The sequence below is a fragment of the Hesperophylax consimilis genome, chromosome 17 (assembly GCF_061612785.1).
Source record: "Hesperophylax consimilis isolate HC1 chromosome 17, BYU_Hcon_1.0, whole genome shotgun sequence".
In the NCBI taxonomy this organism is placed as follows: Eukaryota; Metazoa; Arthropoda; class Insecta; order Trichoptera; family Limnephilidae; genus Hesperophylax; species Hesperophylax consimilis.
The window spans coordinates 21,065,963-21,083,759 of NC_142852.1; the positions used below are offsets into that span (position 1 = coordinate 21,065,963).

The following is a 17,797-nucleotide window of genomic DNA, read 5'->3' on the forward strand; positions in this document are numbered from 1 at the left end:
TTTGGCACACTAAAAAGTACTAATTCGCTTAAGAATGGCATTCCAATGAAAGAATAATATGAAATATTAAATCATAGCCCAGCTAAGATGGAATCTCTTACTTTAAAATTTTAAAAGAAAGGTTTCTTAGTATCAAAAGTCAGTCTACCCTCTCTGTTTACCACTGGTTAGTTATTTATCGCCGGGTAGCTACTAAAATTATACGTTAATAATAATTGTAGAATGTTTTATATACTGGCAGCACTGGCATACATCAACCCCCGTTTGGTTCAACTAAGTCCAACCCTACGATTTATAACCTAGAAAATTCACACGTTATTGAATGCAACTACAGAATGTATTCATTTTTTTGATGACAACATATCAATTTTGCAAAAGGAAAATTGTAAGAAATGTTAGCTATGTAGAATATATTTTGATTTCGCCAGACACACGGAGTGACGGAGATAAATTAAAATTTAACTCAAACGGAGAAAGGAATTGTTCGCATTTTTCAATGAGGTTGGATTCTGAATTTTTAACCCACCGGAGTTTGCACTAGTGTGGTTAATTCTATGTTTAAATATACAGAATGTTAGGACACGCTTCGTACCCACATATTTTCAATGCTTTGTACTAGTTATATTATATTGAGAAGTAAGTAATTCGGTTTCCGGAAATGTAAAATAAGGTATTTTAATAGCTAATTCGTTTAAGTTAAAACCAATTGTTACTTAGCGGCCATTGTTACTAATGTCAATGTTTTAAGGTTAGTTTTTTATTCTCTTAATAAAACATGAACCCAAGACCCTGAAATAGGTTATTATGATGATGTCAGTTCGGGTTTAAAACATAAATTTAAAAAAAAAAACTAGATTGAAAAAACAATTTAAAATGATTATTTCATAACATGGCGTAAAGAAAAGACCTCAAATTTTCTCGTTTTTTACGAAATATCTGCTAAAATGCCATATTTTCCATTTCCGGAAACTGAAAAACTTCTTATTGTTATCTAACTGATTGTTGTTTTTCTATTAAGAGTGCAATTAACCATTTCCATATTTTCTGTATATTTCCTCTTCTACTAGCTATCAATTCGCAATAAGATAAGGACATGTATGATAAAGTATGCAGTAGAGGGGTTTATTTATGTGCAGTATGTACTACGTTCTCAAGTCGTCCTGCACACTTGTTCTTTTATCACACGCAACGTAAATTTGAATGTAGAATCGCCATTTTCGATAGATTTAACGTTATAAATCCACTTCGTAACATTTTACTAAATCTATTTGTTGTCAATCTCCAATTTAAACGACAAAACGAGCAATAAATATAAATGAACGTCAAAAAGAACATAACCCTAAACGTCAAATCAACTCGTTGGAAGGCGTTTTACCACCGCCATCTTTCTTTCACACGTTCCACGCTGGATCTGGTCTGGACAGCGCATATAGGCGTTGCTTGATGAGGGCCGGATTGAGTTGTGTGTTTTAAAGCATACATTTTCACTGAAAATGTATGGATTGTAAGTTGTTCAGATGTCTTAATTTTCAATACTTTGCGTACGTGGGCCCACTGTCCCTTACCTTTCATCACATTTGAAAACTGCAGAAATATGTTTTTATTTCCGATGATTCATTTTTGTTTCTGTCCTTTTAGGTTCCAGAGGCATTCTTAATTTCCGTAATACTATAAAAATATATCTATATCGAATTCTCTCCATTTGTATCCCATATTTTTAATTGACATACGCATTACTGTTCTGAGCAGCGTTCGCATGCCTACCAACAACTACGGTTCTATTCTATATTTATAGAATTAAACGTAATATTAAGTTGATTCAATATTGGGTTTCTATAATTATTTCTAATGGGTGTTATATGGCATAGATTCTGTAAAATAGATCATAAATAAATAAATATATTTCGGACTATGCCACTTCCTATCAACATATTGTTGTGTTGTCTGAGGAGCATCAGGAAGAACAACTTGCTTACTTGAGCTTGTGAAGACCCAGAAATCCATTATTAGAGTTATTATGCGTACACCCAATAGGTTCTCTCGCGATGAGCTCTTCAAAAAATTGTAAAACTACATAAAAAAAACTCTCGGTTTCCAGATGAATAAGGCTCTAGGCACGATGGAGATGGATATTATAGAAACGGACACAATCGAGGCAGAATCAGGGATCCCAAAAGAGGATGGAGGTGTTATGTCCTTTGAAGAAATAGATATCAATCTAACAGATGTTAAAATTTGCTCGGAGCACTCTGAAAGAATTCAGCGAACGGCAGGTAAAAACAAATTTCATTGAACTCACATAATCCGTTTTCTTCGAAAACTTTTTCCAATGCTGTAAAACTGTAGCGCAGTTTATGTGCATAGTCACAATACGCAGTAATTGACAATTACTGCGTATTGTGATATAACAATTGCTAATTGTTATATTGTTGTGACGCTTTTTTGTTATTAATTTAGATTATCTTGTAAGATAAAATATTGTTCAACAAAACTCCTGCTGATAAGCTACTAGTTTGGCACACAAATTCTCATAGTTGAAAATTAGTTATTATTATATTATATATTTTTTATCTTTTCTTTTCTAGGTGCGGCAATGAGAATTAATATTATAAATAGAGTGCAACAAAAACCGTTATTAATCCAACACATTCGTGCTCGTACTATAGAAAAACCATTCTCATGTTCGTACTGTAGCTATTCATGTTCACTCAAAACTAACTTATCTCGACACATTCGTATTCATACTAAAGAAAAACCATTCGCGTGTTCTTACTGCCCTTTTTTATGTTCACGGAAGTCACACTTAATGGCACATCATCGTACTCATACCAAAGAAAAACCATTCTCATGCTCCTTCTGTAATGATTCATTTTCAGAGAATTCAAACTTAATAAAACACATTCGCACTCATACTAAAGAAAAACCATTTTCATGCTCCTACTGTAATTATTCATGTTCACTGAAATGTAGCTTAATAAAACATATTCGTACTCATACTAAGGAAAAACCATTCTCATGCTCCTTCTGTAATTATTCATGTTCACTAAATCAGTACTTAATCCAACACATGCGTACTCATACTAAAGAAAAACCATTTGCATGTTCTTACTGTGATTATTCATGTTCAACTAAGTATAGCTTAATAACACATGTTCGCACTCATACTAAAGAAAAACCATTCTCATGCTCGTTCTGTAGTTATTTATGTTCCCAGAAGGCAAACTTAATAGCACATATTAGTACTCATACTAAAGAAAAACCATTCGCTTGTTCTTATTGTCCTTATTCATGTTCAAGGAAGTCAAGCTTAATAACACACAATCGTACTCATACTAAAGAAAAACCATTCTCATGCATCTACTGCAATTACTCATGTTCAGCGAAGTCAAACTTAATGAAACACATTCCTATTCATACTAAAGAAAAACCATTCTTATGCTCCTACTGTAATTATTCATGTTCACTGAAATGTAGCTTAATAAAACATATTCGTACTCATATTAAGGAAAACCCATTCGCATGATCCTATTGTAATTATTCATGTTAACTAAATCAGTACTTCATCCAACACATTCGTTCTTATACTTCAGAAAATCCATTCTCATGTGCTGTCTTTAATTATTCATGTTTATGGAAGTCAAGCTTAATAACTCGCATGCAAACTCATAATAAGTAAAAGCAAATCTCAACACCAAAACATGTGTAATTTCTGGATTTATTGTGGAGCGAAGGCTGAAGAACTTCAGAAGGCTGTTAATTTATTGTATTCATATAATATATAAAAATAAATTTATCAATTTAGAATGACGTATTGGAAAAATGATACATCAGTAGCAAGCAAAGTGAATAGAAGGATCCCATCCGGGCAAGAGTCGCAAATTCTATTGTTTTTGATATACATTTCCTGGACGGTTTTCCGATGGGCTGTGCAATTTTTCAGGTGATTTTGACCGTAGTTTTTCGTCTTCACGCAGTTCTTCGTTTCATACCAACTTGCTTCTGAAAGCCGTTTTGGTTATTTTCTTCGACACATATTATTCTATTTATTGTATATGTTTTTTATGTGTTACGCGTGTATGTCATTTCGAAAATGTATTGTATTAATTGTCTTATTATACTTATTAATGATTTCTAATTAAACGTTATTCGCAGATATTGTTGTTTTTTATGTATCGTTTATGTGTACGTTTACCCGGTGATGCTGGGGGTTATCCTTAGGAGATGAACATATAAATCCATCGCTCACTTTTCTGTAGTATTTTTCAAGATAAACAATTCAGTAGAACATTATTTTGATATATCTCATGGGATTTAGCCAGCGTTAGCAATGTTGCATCCGAAAATATATTTTTGACTTTTCTCTACTTTCTATAAATATAATACGCATGTATTATATATGTAAACCTTTAGGGAAGAAATTTTCTAAATGGTAGTGAAAACCCTATCAAAATCTGTTGCGTAGCTTAGAAGAACTATGCTCACAAACAGACAGATGCTTATATTGACTTTATTTTATATCATGTAGAGATTAGAGATTCTTTGGGATGTTGTCGTTATTGTCTTTGATGTTGTTGATGTTTCTTTAAACTTATAATTTTCACATTTAAAGTATTTCCCGTAAAAAATATCCTACGATATTAACCCGAAGGAGTCGGGCCCCTGAATTTGTTAAAGAAACTTGCCCACGGTACAAAGCACTGCAATTGCATTGTCGACCATGTTATTTCAATTTGTCTTCGAATATGCAACCAATGTAAGTTGTTCAGCATTATAAAAATTAACATTTTTTGTGATGATAATTGCTAGTTAACATGGGTTTTAAAATTGGAATTAATCATAAGTACTGTTGTTTCTGCTCTAAAAACATTAAATATTTCTTGGATGGCGGAGGTTTTGTTGCTCGATTCAGCTTAGTGGAGTGTTTTTCTACGTTTCAGTTCGACTGGTGACATAACCTTTTCATAACCAAAACAATATGAAGGATAAAAATTTCAAACGTTTTTATTTGATAAATATATAAAACATGTAGGCAGGTGTACTCATTTCTGACATCAACATTAAAAAATCAATTGAGTTTTTCAAACGAATATTTTTTTTAACGAGTACCGAAAATGCCTATCGGCCACCAAAAAACAATTGAACGCTATCATAACCTATAAGCACACTCCAAATATAGATACTTTCTTTTCATTGGATTTTGCTTTGTAAAAAATAAATCTTATTAGACTAGCAAACAATGAAAAACCAAATTGACAATGAAATTATTACTATTCGTTTCGTAAAAAGCAGCCATTTTATAATAATAACAAAGTTGCTACTGCGTCGTTCTTCAACGCGCTTGCCTAGGTTCCAATGCGATGCGCATGCATGTAGCGACGTTCTAGAACCAAGTAGCTATCGCTACAATAATATCGGTAAAATGAAATGTGTTAAAAAAGTTAAACTACCAATATACCATTAAAAATATCATCGATATAGTAAAATTTGAGAAAGGAAGTATCTAAAAAGCATTATTTTCATAATACAATAGTAGTAGTAATAATAGCTGTAACCTGCCATGCGTTGCTGTGGCCAGGTCTATCTGTGCAGATAGAAAAACAATGGAGCGCGTTGCTTTTAGGTCCAACAGATGGCTTTTTTTAAAAGCATATTCTTACCTGTTACAGGTGATATCTGCATAATATGTATTTATATATAAAATCATTCGCTTGTGTCAAAATTTCGAAGCAACATGTGAAGAATTTTCGGAGATTTAAGATTTTGAACAAACGAACATTTACACATTTATTTCTATACATAAACAGGTGAAATCAAAATAAAACAAATATGAGAAAGCAAAAAACACAAATTATAATTATAATACTAATAATTTTGAACAAAGCAGCGAGATAAATACTGTGTCTGCCATATAAAAGTGTAAATCTAAAAAAATATCATGATTTTCGTTGAAAATAAAACATATTTAACAATTGTACTATGACTACGACTACTATGTAATAATACTAACACCCGTTGTTCCCAATTTTTCGAACGATCATTCTCAGCCTTCAATCAGCTAAGCGATTTACTCAGTAACGCTCGATTTGCCTTTTTCCAAACAACTTAACCGTTGAAAAACTTAAGTGGTCCGCCCACTTTCATAGACAATAAAATGACGTCAAAGTAAAAACTTTCAAAGTTAAATTAATATTGAAAAATTAATAATTGTATTTAAATTAATGAACATAAGTTGTTTTACATAGTATTTTACATAAACAGATATTTATATATACATATATATAATTTTTTTAAGCAATCGTGTGTAATATGCTAAAAATAAAGTGTTAGCTTGACTTTAATGTCACAGTGCTTGGCGCCGCGAATGTTTTGCTTCACTTGACGTTTACTACTTGCTTTCTACTCGCGCTCCGTTTGACAACAAACAATGGAAAACAAACCGAAACGATCCAAGAATTTCACCCAAAACGAAAAAATGAAATTAGTAGAGTTGATAACGTCGTCGCGGATAATTTTATCCAAAACTACTGGTGGCCCCAACTATGGTTTGACGGCAAAGTTGAAGGAAGACGCGTGGAACCAAATTTTGATAGAAATTAACAGTGGCAGTTCATCTCAAAGGTACGTTATATATCCCATTTTATATTGTGTCTTCTTCAAATTCAAATGTAATTAACAATCTGATGATATTGATTTTCATTTTCTTTCATTTTGGACGCAGATGGTTTGGGTACATAGAAAGGAGTGCGAGTTGAATATATTTTGACGCGAATGTGAATGGTAGAAGTCCGGGACGCCCGAGGAAGACATGGCACGATCAAGTAAACCAGATAATTGAGTCAAGCCATATCAAGAGTCAATATAACAGAATAATATGTATGAGACGATCTATGAATGTAAAAGAGGCAAGCAGTGTGTGCCAAGACCGAATTGTTTGGCGGTCCTTCATCTCTGCCCAAACTTGCGGAAAACGGTGTGATGGTTAGTTAGAATTGCTAATTGATTTCTCGTGATGCAATATCAGTAATGTTTTATACCATTGTAGGTCTCTCGTAGCTCTCAAAAAGGCGTGGGACAACATAAAACGAGATGCCCGAATGCAGAGGGCGAGCATTCGTAGCAAGGTATTTGGAACAGGGGGAGGGCCCACCAAAGCCACAGAAGACCCATTGCTGCTAAAGGTTGAAGCAGCAATTGGGTTAAGTTCTTCCGGGCTGGAAAACTCGTAAGTTTAAATATTTTAATTATTAATGCCCTTTTAGGGGCTTTTACATTTATAGTAAATAACATAGTATGATACATAACTGAAGTGCCTCGGTAACAATCTTTGTATTTATTTGTAATAAATTGAAGACATACACTGACTCGGTATAATTATTTCCCTCCGTTGGTATTCTGAGCATCGCGGAACATATGTATAGTAAGTTGAGTCCCAAAATTTCTGTACTGAAATAAATCCTGACTTCTAACATTACATAGTGGAATCTGAAAGCTTATCAATGATTGTAGTTATTTTTTGTTATCAAGTTTAATTTGTAGAACTCCATTTTATTTTTTCTTTCATATACTCAACCATACTGTTATACATATTTTGGATTTAGCAGTAACTTTGTGGTTTGAAAAATTTGATTAAAACTAAACAATTAATTTGTTATTGCAATTAATTCGTGGTTATAAATAAAATGATTGTTTTATTTTCATATTATTATACAATTTGCAAAAAAAACACTTTATTTATAAACAAGTTCTGATGTGTAATTATTATAACGATAGCTGCTTCGTCCTCTGAAGGCTGAAGTCAAACTATTTGCTAGTTTAAACTTAGAAGCGTTGTAGTTCAATAAAATATCTGGAATGTGCATCTGCATGACTTGTTCATATTACATGATTTTGGTCTGAAATCCTTCATTTTATTTTAAAAGGTTTGACTCGAATGCTCCTGCTGTCCAAGAGAATAGTGCCTGTAGTCAACAGGAACAGGCATCTACTAGCAGTAATTGGGAGGAAGAAATGCAGCCAACAGCGGCACAAAGTCAACAGGAGGAATCAGCAGGGAGCGTGGAATGGACATTGGTAATTTTTTTGTATTTAATTTATCCTGACGTCTCACTAATCTTATAAGTCGCATTAAAGGATATTGTTAGTTAAATATGATTTAAGATTTTCACGGCCAAAAGTATTTTTGTTATTTGTTTTTGGGGTATTATGCCGTGTTGCGCTAACTCCTTCTTTAGCCAACGTTTCGGACAGCATTGCAGTGTCCATCATCAGGGCAGATGTGTTATTGTATAATAACAACACATCTTATAATAACACCCTGTCTGCCCTGATGATGGACACTGCAATGCTGTCCGAAACGTTGGCTAAAGAAGGAGTTAGCGCAACACCTCATAATACCCCAAAAACAAATAACAAAAGATATTGTTAGTTGTATTTGAAACAACTAAATCCATATAATATATTAATTACTTTATTCTTATAAACAGTAAAGTAGTTCTCATCCTTTACAAGAATGTTATTTTATTACATGGTCTTTTCAAAGGTTGGTTCACCATATAAAATAAAATATTTGTTGTTGGTTATAAAACGAATTACGTTGATATTCTCCTCATGTTTTTCAGAATGAAAATCCAACTTCACTTCCTGAAACTCCAGTGATCTCAGTACCAACTTTCCCACCTTCAGTTCCCAGGAAGGGATTTAAGAGGCGAATTTGTTTAAAAAAAACGGTGAAGGACTCACTCCTTAGTGACCTTCAAAGAGTCGCAACCGCTAAACTCGAAACGGAAGGAACAAAGAGAAAGGATATGAGAGACCTGGAGATAAAGAAGAAGCAGGCTATAGTTTCCCAGGCTGATCTTCAAACGGAAATCCTTCAATTGCAAAAGGTCGAGACAGTTATGCAATCTAAACTTCAACTGGAAATCCTTCATCAGCAAATGGTGGCGAAAGCTGCCCAGTCAGAAGTAACATTGCAAACCCTTAATGAGGAGAGGATGGCGAAGGCTGCCCAGGCAGAAGTAACATTGCGGATCCTCAACGAGGAGAGGGCCGCGAAGGCTGCCCTATCAGATATTCAACTCGATATTCTGAGGTTGGAGAGGAAAGCCAAGGAGGCCATTTTAAAAAAATTACAAAGTGGTAATTGTTTTGTTTTTAATATTTTTATTTAAATCTTCACCAATCTTAACAAAGAGTGGAAGATACTACCAGTATCGCCCTGGTGTAAGACCACCATTCAGAATTGAAACGTTGCTCCAAATGGCTTTAGCCGTGTTTAGTGACTAGATCTGAATAGCCAGGTACTTCCCCACCTTCCTCTTTCCCTCCCCCACTTACCTTCAGCCTCACAACATCCCCCAATTGGGGATGCCATAGTCTCACTGGCTCCAGACGGGAGCAGTTGGGACTCTTGTGAGGTATTCACTATAAAAAAAAAAAAAACATCGTCTCAATTATACAACTCTATTCTAAAACAATTTTACTCATAATAAAAAAGAAGATAATATTTATTATAAAATAGTGCTCATACATACATATTATTTGCAATAATGTCTCTATTTAAATGTGCAATGTTTCCCGCATTGTTAAATTCTGCCACATTGTTGTGAATATCGTCAACGTCATGGATCCAATCTTCTGGGTGTTCCTCCCCACGATTGATGCATATGTTATGCAGAACTCCACATGCCACTATGACTGCCATTGTGGTGTTGAGGTTCAATCGAAGGCCATTTGATAAGACAGGAAATCTTCTTTTCCATAAACCGTACTGCCTTTCTACAACATTTCTTTTTTTTATGTGTATTTGGTTGTAATTTTGTTGGACGGGTGTTTCCGGATTCCTGTACGGGGTCAGAAGATACGTCTGAAATAAAACATTAATACGTTTGTAATATTTTCTTTTTCAGAATGTCCTTAACATGAAGTAAATCAAGTGGAGCACCTGTGAGAAGAATGATGCACATTTGCCTGTATCGTTTAATTATATTATTATCGTCCTGCATAATTTTCCAAATAATTACCAAATAATGTTATTAAAACTATTCAAAAACTGAACACAGTATTTTTAATGTTGTGTGTTAAATACCTTTAATGGATATCCGCTGTCTCCTACGAGTGCACCATTTGGATACTGGCCTGTCTCAATCATTGCTTTGGCTCGACAACCTTGGAAGATGAGCGAGTCGTGCGTAGCTCCTGGCCATCTGACTACTATGTCCCTGATTCTCATTCTAGCATCTGATATTGTTTGAACATTTAAAGAGAAGTATCCCTTTCGATTTCGGAACGTTTCAGCTTCTGGCCCACCTTTTGGAGAGAGCAGATGGTTAACACAATACATACTTAATTGATGCTGTTGAGAAAAACAACAAACACACGTCATGTATGCAACACTTACCAGGGGATTGTATCTTGATGTGAGTGCAATCAATTGCACCTATTACATTGGGGAATCTAGCCACTTGATGAAATTCCCTCTTGACGACATTCACCTCCTGTCCTCTTGGCAATTGTATGTGAAGAGGTCTCAAACTTGCCAAGGCTTGAGACACCTTTTTTAGAATTTTACTGGTGGCAGACGGACTTATTTTGAAAAAGTCTCCGTTTGTTATGTGGAAACTGCCGGTTGCATAAAAGCGTAATGCTATAAGCAATTGATTGCATGGCAAAATGAGGAAGTTTCTGAAAATCAATAAGCAAAGTATAATAACATTAAAATGAATCTAATTAAGAGGTAAAGTACAAAATATTTCGCATATTGATTGCAAAAATGACAATTGTATAAGTAAAAACCTACCTTTCACTTGAATACGTTAGATTTCCTTCAACTTGATTTAAAACATATAAAAAACAAGCTTTTGACATACGAAAACGGTTGAAGAAATCTTTGTCATTCAATATTTGAATAAAATCGACATCTACATCTTGTCGCCGCCTGTGCAACCCGATATTATCGTCAATTAGTTCCGCCCATTCAGCAATATCTATTATATCTAAAATATCTTCTTCATCGCTGTCCATATTAATAAAAAATAAAATTTAAACTGACAAGTGCACGAATGTTGATGACAGCAAAATGACGTTTTTTTTCACTCTTTTGACACTTTTTATAACTAGTCATTTACTGAGGCATGCTTAATCCAGTAAATTAGGTCCCTTAAGTTAGTTGATCACTCAGTGGTCACCATTGCGTTGGGAAGAGCTTAGTTGTGCATTTAAGCCAAAATTTCGGCTCATCAGTTGATAAGTAGGATTGGGAACAACGGCCGTAAGTATTTGTTACGGTGTGTGGGGGAAGTTAGTTCAGTCCCGCACATTCCATAGAGTACAAATAAACCGGATTACAAAAATAAGTAGGTATCGCCATCGAGCGACGATCATTTGTATAAGTCAGATAAATCAATCCACACCCACACGTACGAACATGCTCGCATGACGTCACGGTCGGACTGCTCCATAAATAAACCACTCACTGGACTGCTCTTTAGGTCCTTGGCTAACATAGACAGGATAGACACATGGAACACAAAAATAAGTACTGCCTAAATATATGAAAATGGAGCTTTTGGAGAGTTGGGGCAATGGCTATTGTTTCCCACTTTTTGAATGATCGATTAACTGAGGCATTGGTCAGCCGAGATGGTTTGTTGAGCAACAGTATTTTCTCTTGTTTTCAACCTTGTTATAATAGCTGATCATCTTGAGTGTCCCCGCCCACTTTCATAGACAATAAAATGACATCAAAGTAAAAACTTTGAACGTTAAAATACTATTAACGAGTTAATATTGTATTTATTATGTATGCACATAATTTTTTTTTAATATTATAATACATAAACCAACATTTTATATATTTGAAACAAACGTATGTAAATATATTAAAAATAAAGCTTTAACTTGACTTTCGCTATTGCCGCCAAGTGCGTTCGGACATATGACATTTCTCCTCCGTGCGTTCATGCTGTTTACGCCAAATAAACATGGATAACAGAAACAAACCAAAACGATGCAAGAATTTTACGCTGAACGAGAAAATGAAGATTGTCGAGCTAATATCATCATCTCGGATACTTGTATCCAAAGCAGCACCTGGTCCCAATTACAGCTTGACAACAAAGTTAAAAGATACTGCTTGGAAAAACATTTTGTCACAATTTAACAGCGGCAGTTCGTCCCAAAGGTAAGTGATTTGTCCTGTATAATATTGTGTCATTTGGTCATAATTGAACAGCGGCAGTTCGTCTCAAAGGTATGTGACTTATTATTTATTTTTATTATTTATTTAATATTTGTATGTTTTTTTACAATAAATACACAATTTATACATATCATACAGTGTTATAAAGGTAAATAATAATAGCTTTTCCTCACCATAAAGAGACGAGGCTCTTGTGTTTGGTGAGTGAATCCTAGCTCAATTAAATGGAATCATGTAAGTATATAAATAATATATTTGCAAAACCAAAGGGATAAGTAAAAAATAGGCAAGATTTATCAATAATACAGTTTCAAGATTTGAAGGAAATAATAATAAGATATGGACTTTTATAGTAGTTTTAGGTAATTTTTTAAATTTTATTTTAAATTCCTGAATATCTTCAATATTTTTTAGATATAATAGAAGGATGTTAAAATATGTTATACCTAGATAGAGATAGGTATTTCGTGTGTGTTTTGTATTAAGTTTTGGGATTTTGATAGTTTTTTGATATCTTGCTGATGAATTGAATTGTAAGTTATTTAACTGTATTTCTTTATAAATTTGTAGAATTGAATATTTTTTTATATATATTGTCTATTGTGGGTACATTGAATATTGAAAAGAGAATCTCAGTAGAAAATTTGGATGGTTTTTTCAATATTACTTTAATTATCAATCTTATACTGTATAATATTGTGTAATTTGGTCACAATTGAACAGCGGCAGTTCGTCTCAAAGGTATGTGATTTATCCTGTATAATATTCTGTCATTTGGTCACAATTGAACAGCGGCAGTTAGTCTCAAAGGTATGTGACTTATCCTGTATAATATTGTTTCAAATGTAATTAACACACTGCGGTAAAGTTGCCGAATTCCGCTGTACGCTTAACGCAATTAAAAAAATACCACTTGATTTCAACTTAATTACTACTGGAAACAACTATTTAAGTCAGTGGAGATGGCAAAAAACAAGCACGAAATGGGTTTTAAGGTTCTTATTACTCTTTAACTCAAATCATAGAAACAAAAAAATGCCCTGTCAAAACCGGTGAAGTTTTCTACTTTGATTAAGAAAAATGTAACTTTATTGCATCATTTACCATCTCCCCGACATAAATAGTTGTTCCTTGAATTAAGTTGGGTAAATGTTTGCCTAACCGCAGCACTTTTAAAAGTCATAGATTAATTACTACAGTAAAACAACTATTTACGTCGGGGAAGATAAAAATGTCGAGGTAAAAATGCATTAATATATTTTATTCATAGGTCAAAATTTTCCCCACAAAACGATCCCTTTGCCGCCATTTTGGATTTTTTTTAGTGTGGAATGATATTTGAGAAAGTTTTGTTTAAATCTAAAAACGCGTAAATTACTTAATTAACTCAAAATAAGAAAGTATTTTGTGTAGCTGTTTCGGTAATTATTTCCCTAACCGACGCAGTTTTAGGCACAGATAATTCGTAATAAAGATAATCAATTTGGGAGGGGGATTTAGGTACCGTCGCCAATTTATTGGATAACCAAAACCTCTGCCACAGGTCACCCCAAGTGGTTCGCTACGTTTGGTAATTTAGTAGGGGTTCCCGAGTTCATCGATTGGGGTGTGTTGAAGATGCGCCTGCCCGCCAGCTGCGTGGCGTGCCAGATCGAGAAAAGCTGGTTTGCGGAGACCATTTGACCTCTCCAACTGTTCTCTTGACCCCATCGCTATTTACATGCACAAAATAGGTTATTAATTTTGGTTTAATTAAGTAATTTATTCGTATTTTGATTGAAACAAAACTTACGCAAGTGTCAGTCCATACAAAAAAAAGTCCTAAATTACGGCAAAGAGATCGTTTTGTAAGGTAAGAATCTATATAAATAAAAATTGTAAATGTTCTTTCGTTCAAAATCTTAAATCTCCAAAAGTTCTTTACCGATTTCTTTGAAATTTTGACACAACTTTGCATTCGAATACGCGTGTGTTTTTATACTACCTATATTATTATAGATGTTATCTGTGGCAGGTAAAAACATGTTTTTTTGAAAAATAGCGCCATCTATTGGTCAAACATATTTTTTTTTTAAACAGCGCCATCTCTTGGACGTAAAAGCACCATGAGCTATTGTTTCTTAGTCTGCACAGACATACTGAGCCACAACAACGCGTGGCGGGGTAGAGCTAGTTTATCATTTAAGTTCTTTTTTAACTCAACTGTTTGGCATTTCATCTGTGTGTGTTTTTTTAACAGCGCCATCTGTTGGACGCAAAATCAACACGGGCTATTGTTTCTCTATCTGCACAGACAGACTGAGCCACAGCAATGCGTGGCGGGGTATAGCTAGCTTTGAATAAAAATGGAATTATAATGCATCTTTTACCATATCCAGTAGTAAATAGATGTTTCTTGTAGTAATTAAGGCGATGCACTACGTCGTGTAATATTTTAAATTGAACCGCTATCAATAACAACCCTTACGTAGATGGCGATAAGGTTTAAATTCCCGCTTAACACCATCCGCCTGTTTTGATTTATGCAAGAAAAAAACATGGCCATAAAGTGACTATTATTTTGTAAGTTTTAAGATTCTCACGGCCAAAAGCATTTTTATTGTTTGTTTTTGGGGTGTTATGCCCTGATGATGGACACTGCAACGCTGTCCAAAACGTCGGCTAAAGAAGGAGTTAGCGCAACACGGCATAACACCCCAAAAACAAACAATAAAAATGACTATTATTTTATTTTGTGGATGTTCATTATATACATATTTAATTTTTTTCTGATCATTTTATAAATAACTTAATTTGCCACATTATACAATAAAATCATAACCGAAAATGTGTTCGTAAGTAGGAAATTTTGAACTTTAAAGCAGTTTTCATAGGCCTTATACATTATTTTTTTCTGGGCTTATAAAAAGACTTATATAAAAAATACTCGATTATTTCAAAGGCCAAGATGTATTCTACTCGCAGTATTAAATTAAAGCATCTGAAACATTTCTAGGTGAGCAAAATTTCAAACCAAAAACACATGATTTTGCATTACCACGTATGGCATCGGTTGAAACGAAGTGTAATTTACATAATCTGTGCCTATAACTGCGACAGTTAGGTAAATAATTACCATAATTTTATACCTTCATTCTGTTATTTTCTACTACTACTACTACTGTGAATTTCGACAAGTTCAAATTGATTTCTCACGATGCAACATCACCTAATTTTAATATAATTTTAGGTCACTCGTAGCTCTCAAGAAAGCTTGGGATAATCTGAAGCGGGATGCGCGAATGCAAAGGCAGAGAATTCGTTGCCAAGTGCTTGGAGCGGCAGGAGGACCCATCGACACTACGGAAGACCCACTTCTGCTGAAGGTTGAAGCAGCAATTGGTTTAAGTTCCTCTGCGCTGGAAGATCAGTAAGTTCTTATTTATTCACTCGAGCGGTTAAGTTTTAACTGTTGTTTAAAGCCAATGAATTCACCTTGATTTCACCATTTATCCCATTAGGTTCTATAAATTACTCACATTACATCTCTCAAAACGTTTTTCAAACTTGCCATAATATTCCAAATATCTCATGTGACATAATCACAATTTAGTTCCGTTAGCTTCGCCAATGACATTTTTCAATGTACGTCTCATATTAGGTGAACTCTTAGAATGCAGATTGCACAGAATAAATTTTTGCATTGCATTCAATTTCAGAGTAATTCGCTGTTTTTGATTGTATTTCAAAATAATATACTGTTCTTGAAAGCAGATGGAAGAGTTTTTCAGATTTTAGTATTACAAATCAACATATAGTAAAATTTTGAGCAAAGATAAAGTTTTTAAAGTCGCTTACTGATGGTTTTTATCTACTATACTATTTTACACGAAACTAAAACACATAATTTAACTAGAGCCTTTTCTTTTAAGGCGATGCACTACGTCGTGTAGTATTTTAAATTGAGCTGCTATCAATAACAACCCTTACGTAGATGGCGATAAGGTTTAAATTCCCGCTTAACACCATCCGCTTGTTTTGATTTATGCAAAAAAAAACATGGCCAAAAAGTGCCTTTTATTTTATTTTGTGGATGTTCAGGCATAAATATTTAATTTTTTTTCGATCATTTTATAAATAACTTAATTTGCCACATTATAAAATAAAATCATAACCGAAAATGGGTTCGTAAGTAGGAGATTTTGAACTTTAAAGCAGTTTTCATAGGCCTTTACATTATTTTTTTCTGGGCTTATAAAAAGACTTATCTAAAAAATACTCGATAATTTAAAAGGCCAAGATGTATTCTACTCGCAGTATTTAATTAAAGCATCTGAAACATTTCTAGGCGACCACATTTTCAAACCAAAAACACATGATTTTGCATTACTATGGCATCGCCTTTATCTAAAAATATTTATTTCAAAATTTGCAAACATGGACAAATATTTTTCAAACGCTGAATGCAGTTTCATAGAATTATTTAAAAAATTTCCGGAGCGTTAATGGTTAATTTTTTTATGCAAACTGATGATGCGGTATTTTCTCTTTCTACCACTGTTCAAATCATATTTCTCACTGTAATACAAAATGAGATAGCATGACTTTTTTGTTAACTCACATTGTAATATCTAATAACTGTTTAGTACTTGTAAATTACAATTGCTGGCTGCAGAAAAAACTTTGAAAAAAAGTTCGAGCTTGTTTCCTAAATGATTAAACTATTTAATTAGATTTTAAAAATTGCTCATCGCACTTCTTTTTGCATCGCTACGCAACCCTGTGTGTAGCCGGTTCGTTTTAAAATGAACATTCAGAGCCTACACAGAAAAGTCCCATAATGGACTTCTCTGCAAACCTTCGCCTAAGAGTCTCAACCCACAGGTCCGTAAAGAATCAATAAAAACCGAGTGCAGTATACCGAGAGCCGACCGATCTATATATTTGTATTGGTTCCTGCAAATAGTGCAAACGGGTCGGGCTGCGATGCGTTGTACTTCCCGTATATCCATCTAGCGCACGTTAATAAAATGCCGAAAAATTCCACGATCTTGTCTTCACTTGGTGACTGACTTGATTCATAATCATTTGTTAGTGTTTACATGTTTACACGGCATTCGGCTGTCTCCTGAATCTCTTATAAAATTACAATTTAAATTTGTGTATTAAATTTTCTGTTACAATAGTACTCGATATAATGACATTCAGCGTAGAGGGGGTAAATGTAAAACAGAAATCTGCAATACTGACAGTTTTCTAAGCTAGCTTCTCTGCCGTGTGCAGAGTTCATGCAACGTACATCATATAAGATTTCTTGCATCTTTACAGCACTAGGTTTTTGTCGATCCTTACCGACCCTTGGGACGATTTATAACTTGTTTATAATATAGGTCTTTGTATTCTATTTCAAAAGGTTTGATTCATATTCTCCTGCTCTCCAAGATGATAGTTCCAGTAGTCAACTGGCGTCCACTAGCAAATGGGAGGAAGCAGTTCCACCAACAGCAACAAGTCACCAGGAATCAGCAGAGTGTTTGGAATGGACTCTGGTAATTTTTATCTTTTTTAACCTTTCCCTTACTGTGCTAAAAAAATAAACGCGTTACGGTGCTGTGTAGT

At 34.0% G+C, this 17,797-nt stretch overlaps 2 protein-coding genes and 1 long non-coding RNA gene across 3 annotated transcripts; all 3 read left to right on the forward strand.

Moving 5' to 3' along the window:
- Nucleotides 1–278: 278 nt before the first annotated feature.
- Nucleotides 279–3,009, forward strand: LOC149416201 (uncharacterized). Its single transcript, XR_016303478.1, has 3 exons — nucleotides 279–501; nucleotides 2,099–2,273; nucleotides 2,586–3,009. It is a non-coding gene; the product is annotated as an uncharacterized LOC149416201 (long non-coding RNA).
- Nucleotides 3,010–6,012: 3,003 nt separating this feature from the next.
- LOC149416202 (uncharacterized) lies at nucleotides 6,013–10,056 on the forward strand. The gene is made up of 5 exons (XM_089642081.1): nucleotides 6,013–6,618; nucleotides 7,043–7,222; nucleotides 7,920–8,070; nucleotides 8,619–9,138; nucleotides 9,909–10,056. The coding sequence occupies exons 1-5, from the start codon at nucleotides 6,425–6,427 to the stop codon at nucleotides 9,917–9,919; spliced, it is 1,056 nt and encodes a 351-aa protein (XP_089498207.1). The 5' UTR covers nucleotides 6,013–6,424; the 3' UTR covers nucleotides 9,920–10,056.
- Nucleotides 10,057–11,970: 1,914 nt separating this feature from the next.
- On the forward strand, nucleotides 11,971–17,797 carry LOC149416203 (uncharacterized). Its single transcript, XM_089641623.1, has 3 exons — nucleotides 11,971–12,181; nucleotides 15,429–15,608; nucleotides 17,592–17,797. Exons 1-3 carry the CDS (start codon nucleotides 11,982–11,984, stop codon nucleotides 17,773–17,775), a joined length of 564 nt encoding a protein of 187 aa, XP_089497749.1. The 5' UTR covers nucleotides 11,971–11,981; the 3' UTR covers nucleotides 17,776–17,797.

Coding starts and splice junctions, on each gene's coding strand:
- LOC149416202 (XM_089642081.1), top strand. CDS start 6,425: ATGGAAAACAAACCGAAACGATCCAAGAATTTCACCCAAAACGAAAAA. Junction 6,619..7,042: donor AGTGGCAGTTCATCTCAAAG/GTACGTTATATA, acceptor ATACCATTGTAG/GTCTCTCGTAGCTCTCAAAA. Junction 7,223..7,919: donor TCTTCCGGGCTGGAAAACTC/GTAAGTTTAAAT, acceptor TTATTTTAAAAG/GTTTGACTCGAATGCTCCTG.
- LOC149416203 (XM_089641623.1), top strand. CDS start 11,982: ATGGATAACAGAAACAAACCAAAACGATGCAAGAATTTTACGCTGAAC. Junction 12,182..15,428: donor AGCGGCAGTTCGTCCCAAAG/GTAAGTGATTTG, acceptor ATATAATTTTAG/GTCACTCGTAGCTCTCAAGA. Junction 15,609..17,591: donor TCCTCTGCGCTGGAAGATCA/GTAAGTTCTTAT, acceptor CTATTTCAAAAG/GTTTGATTCATATTCTCCTG.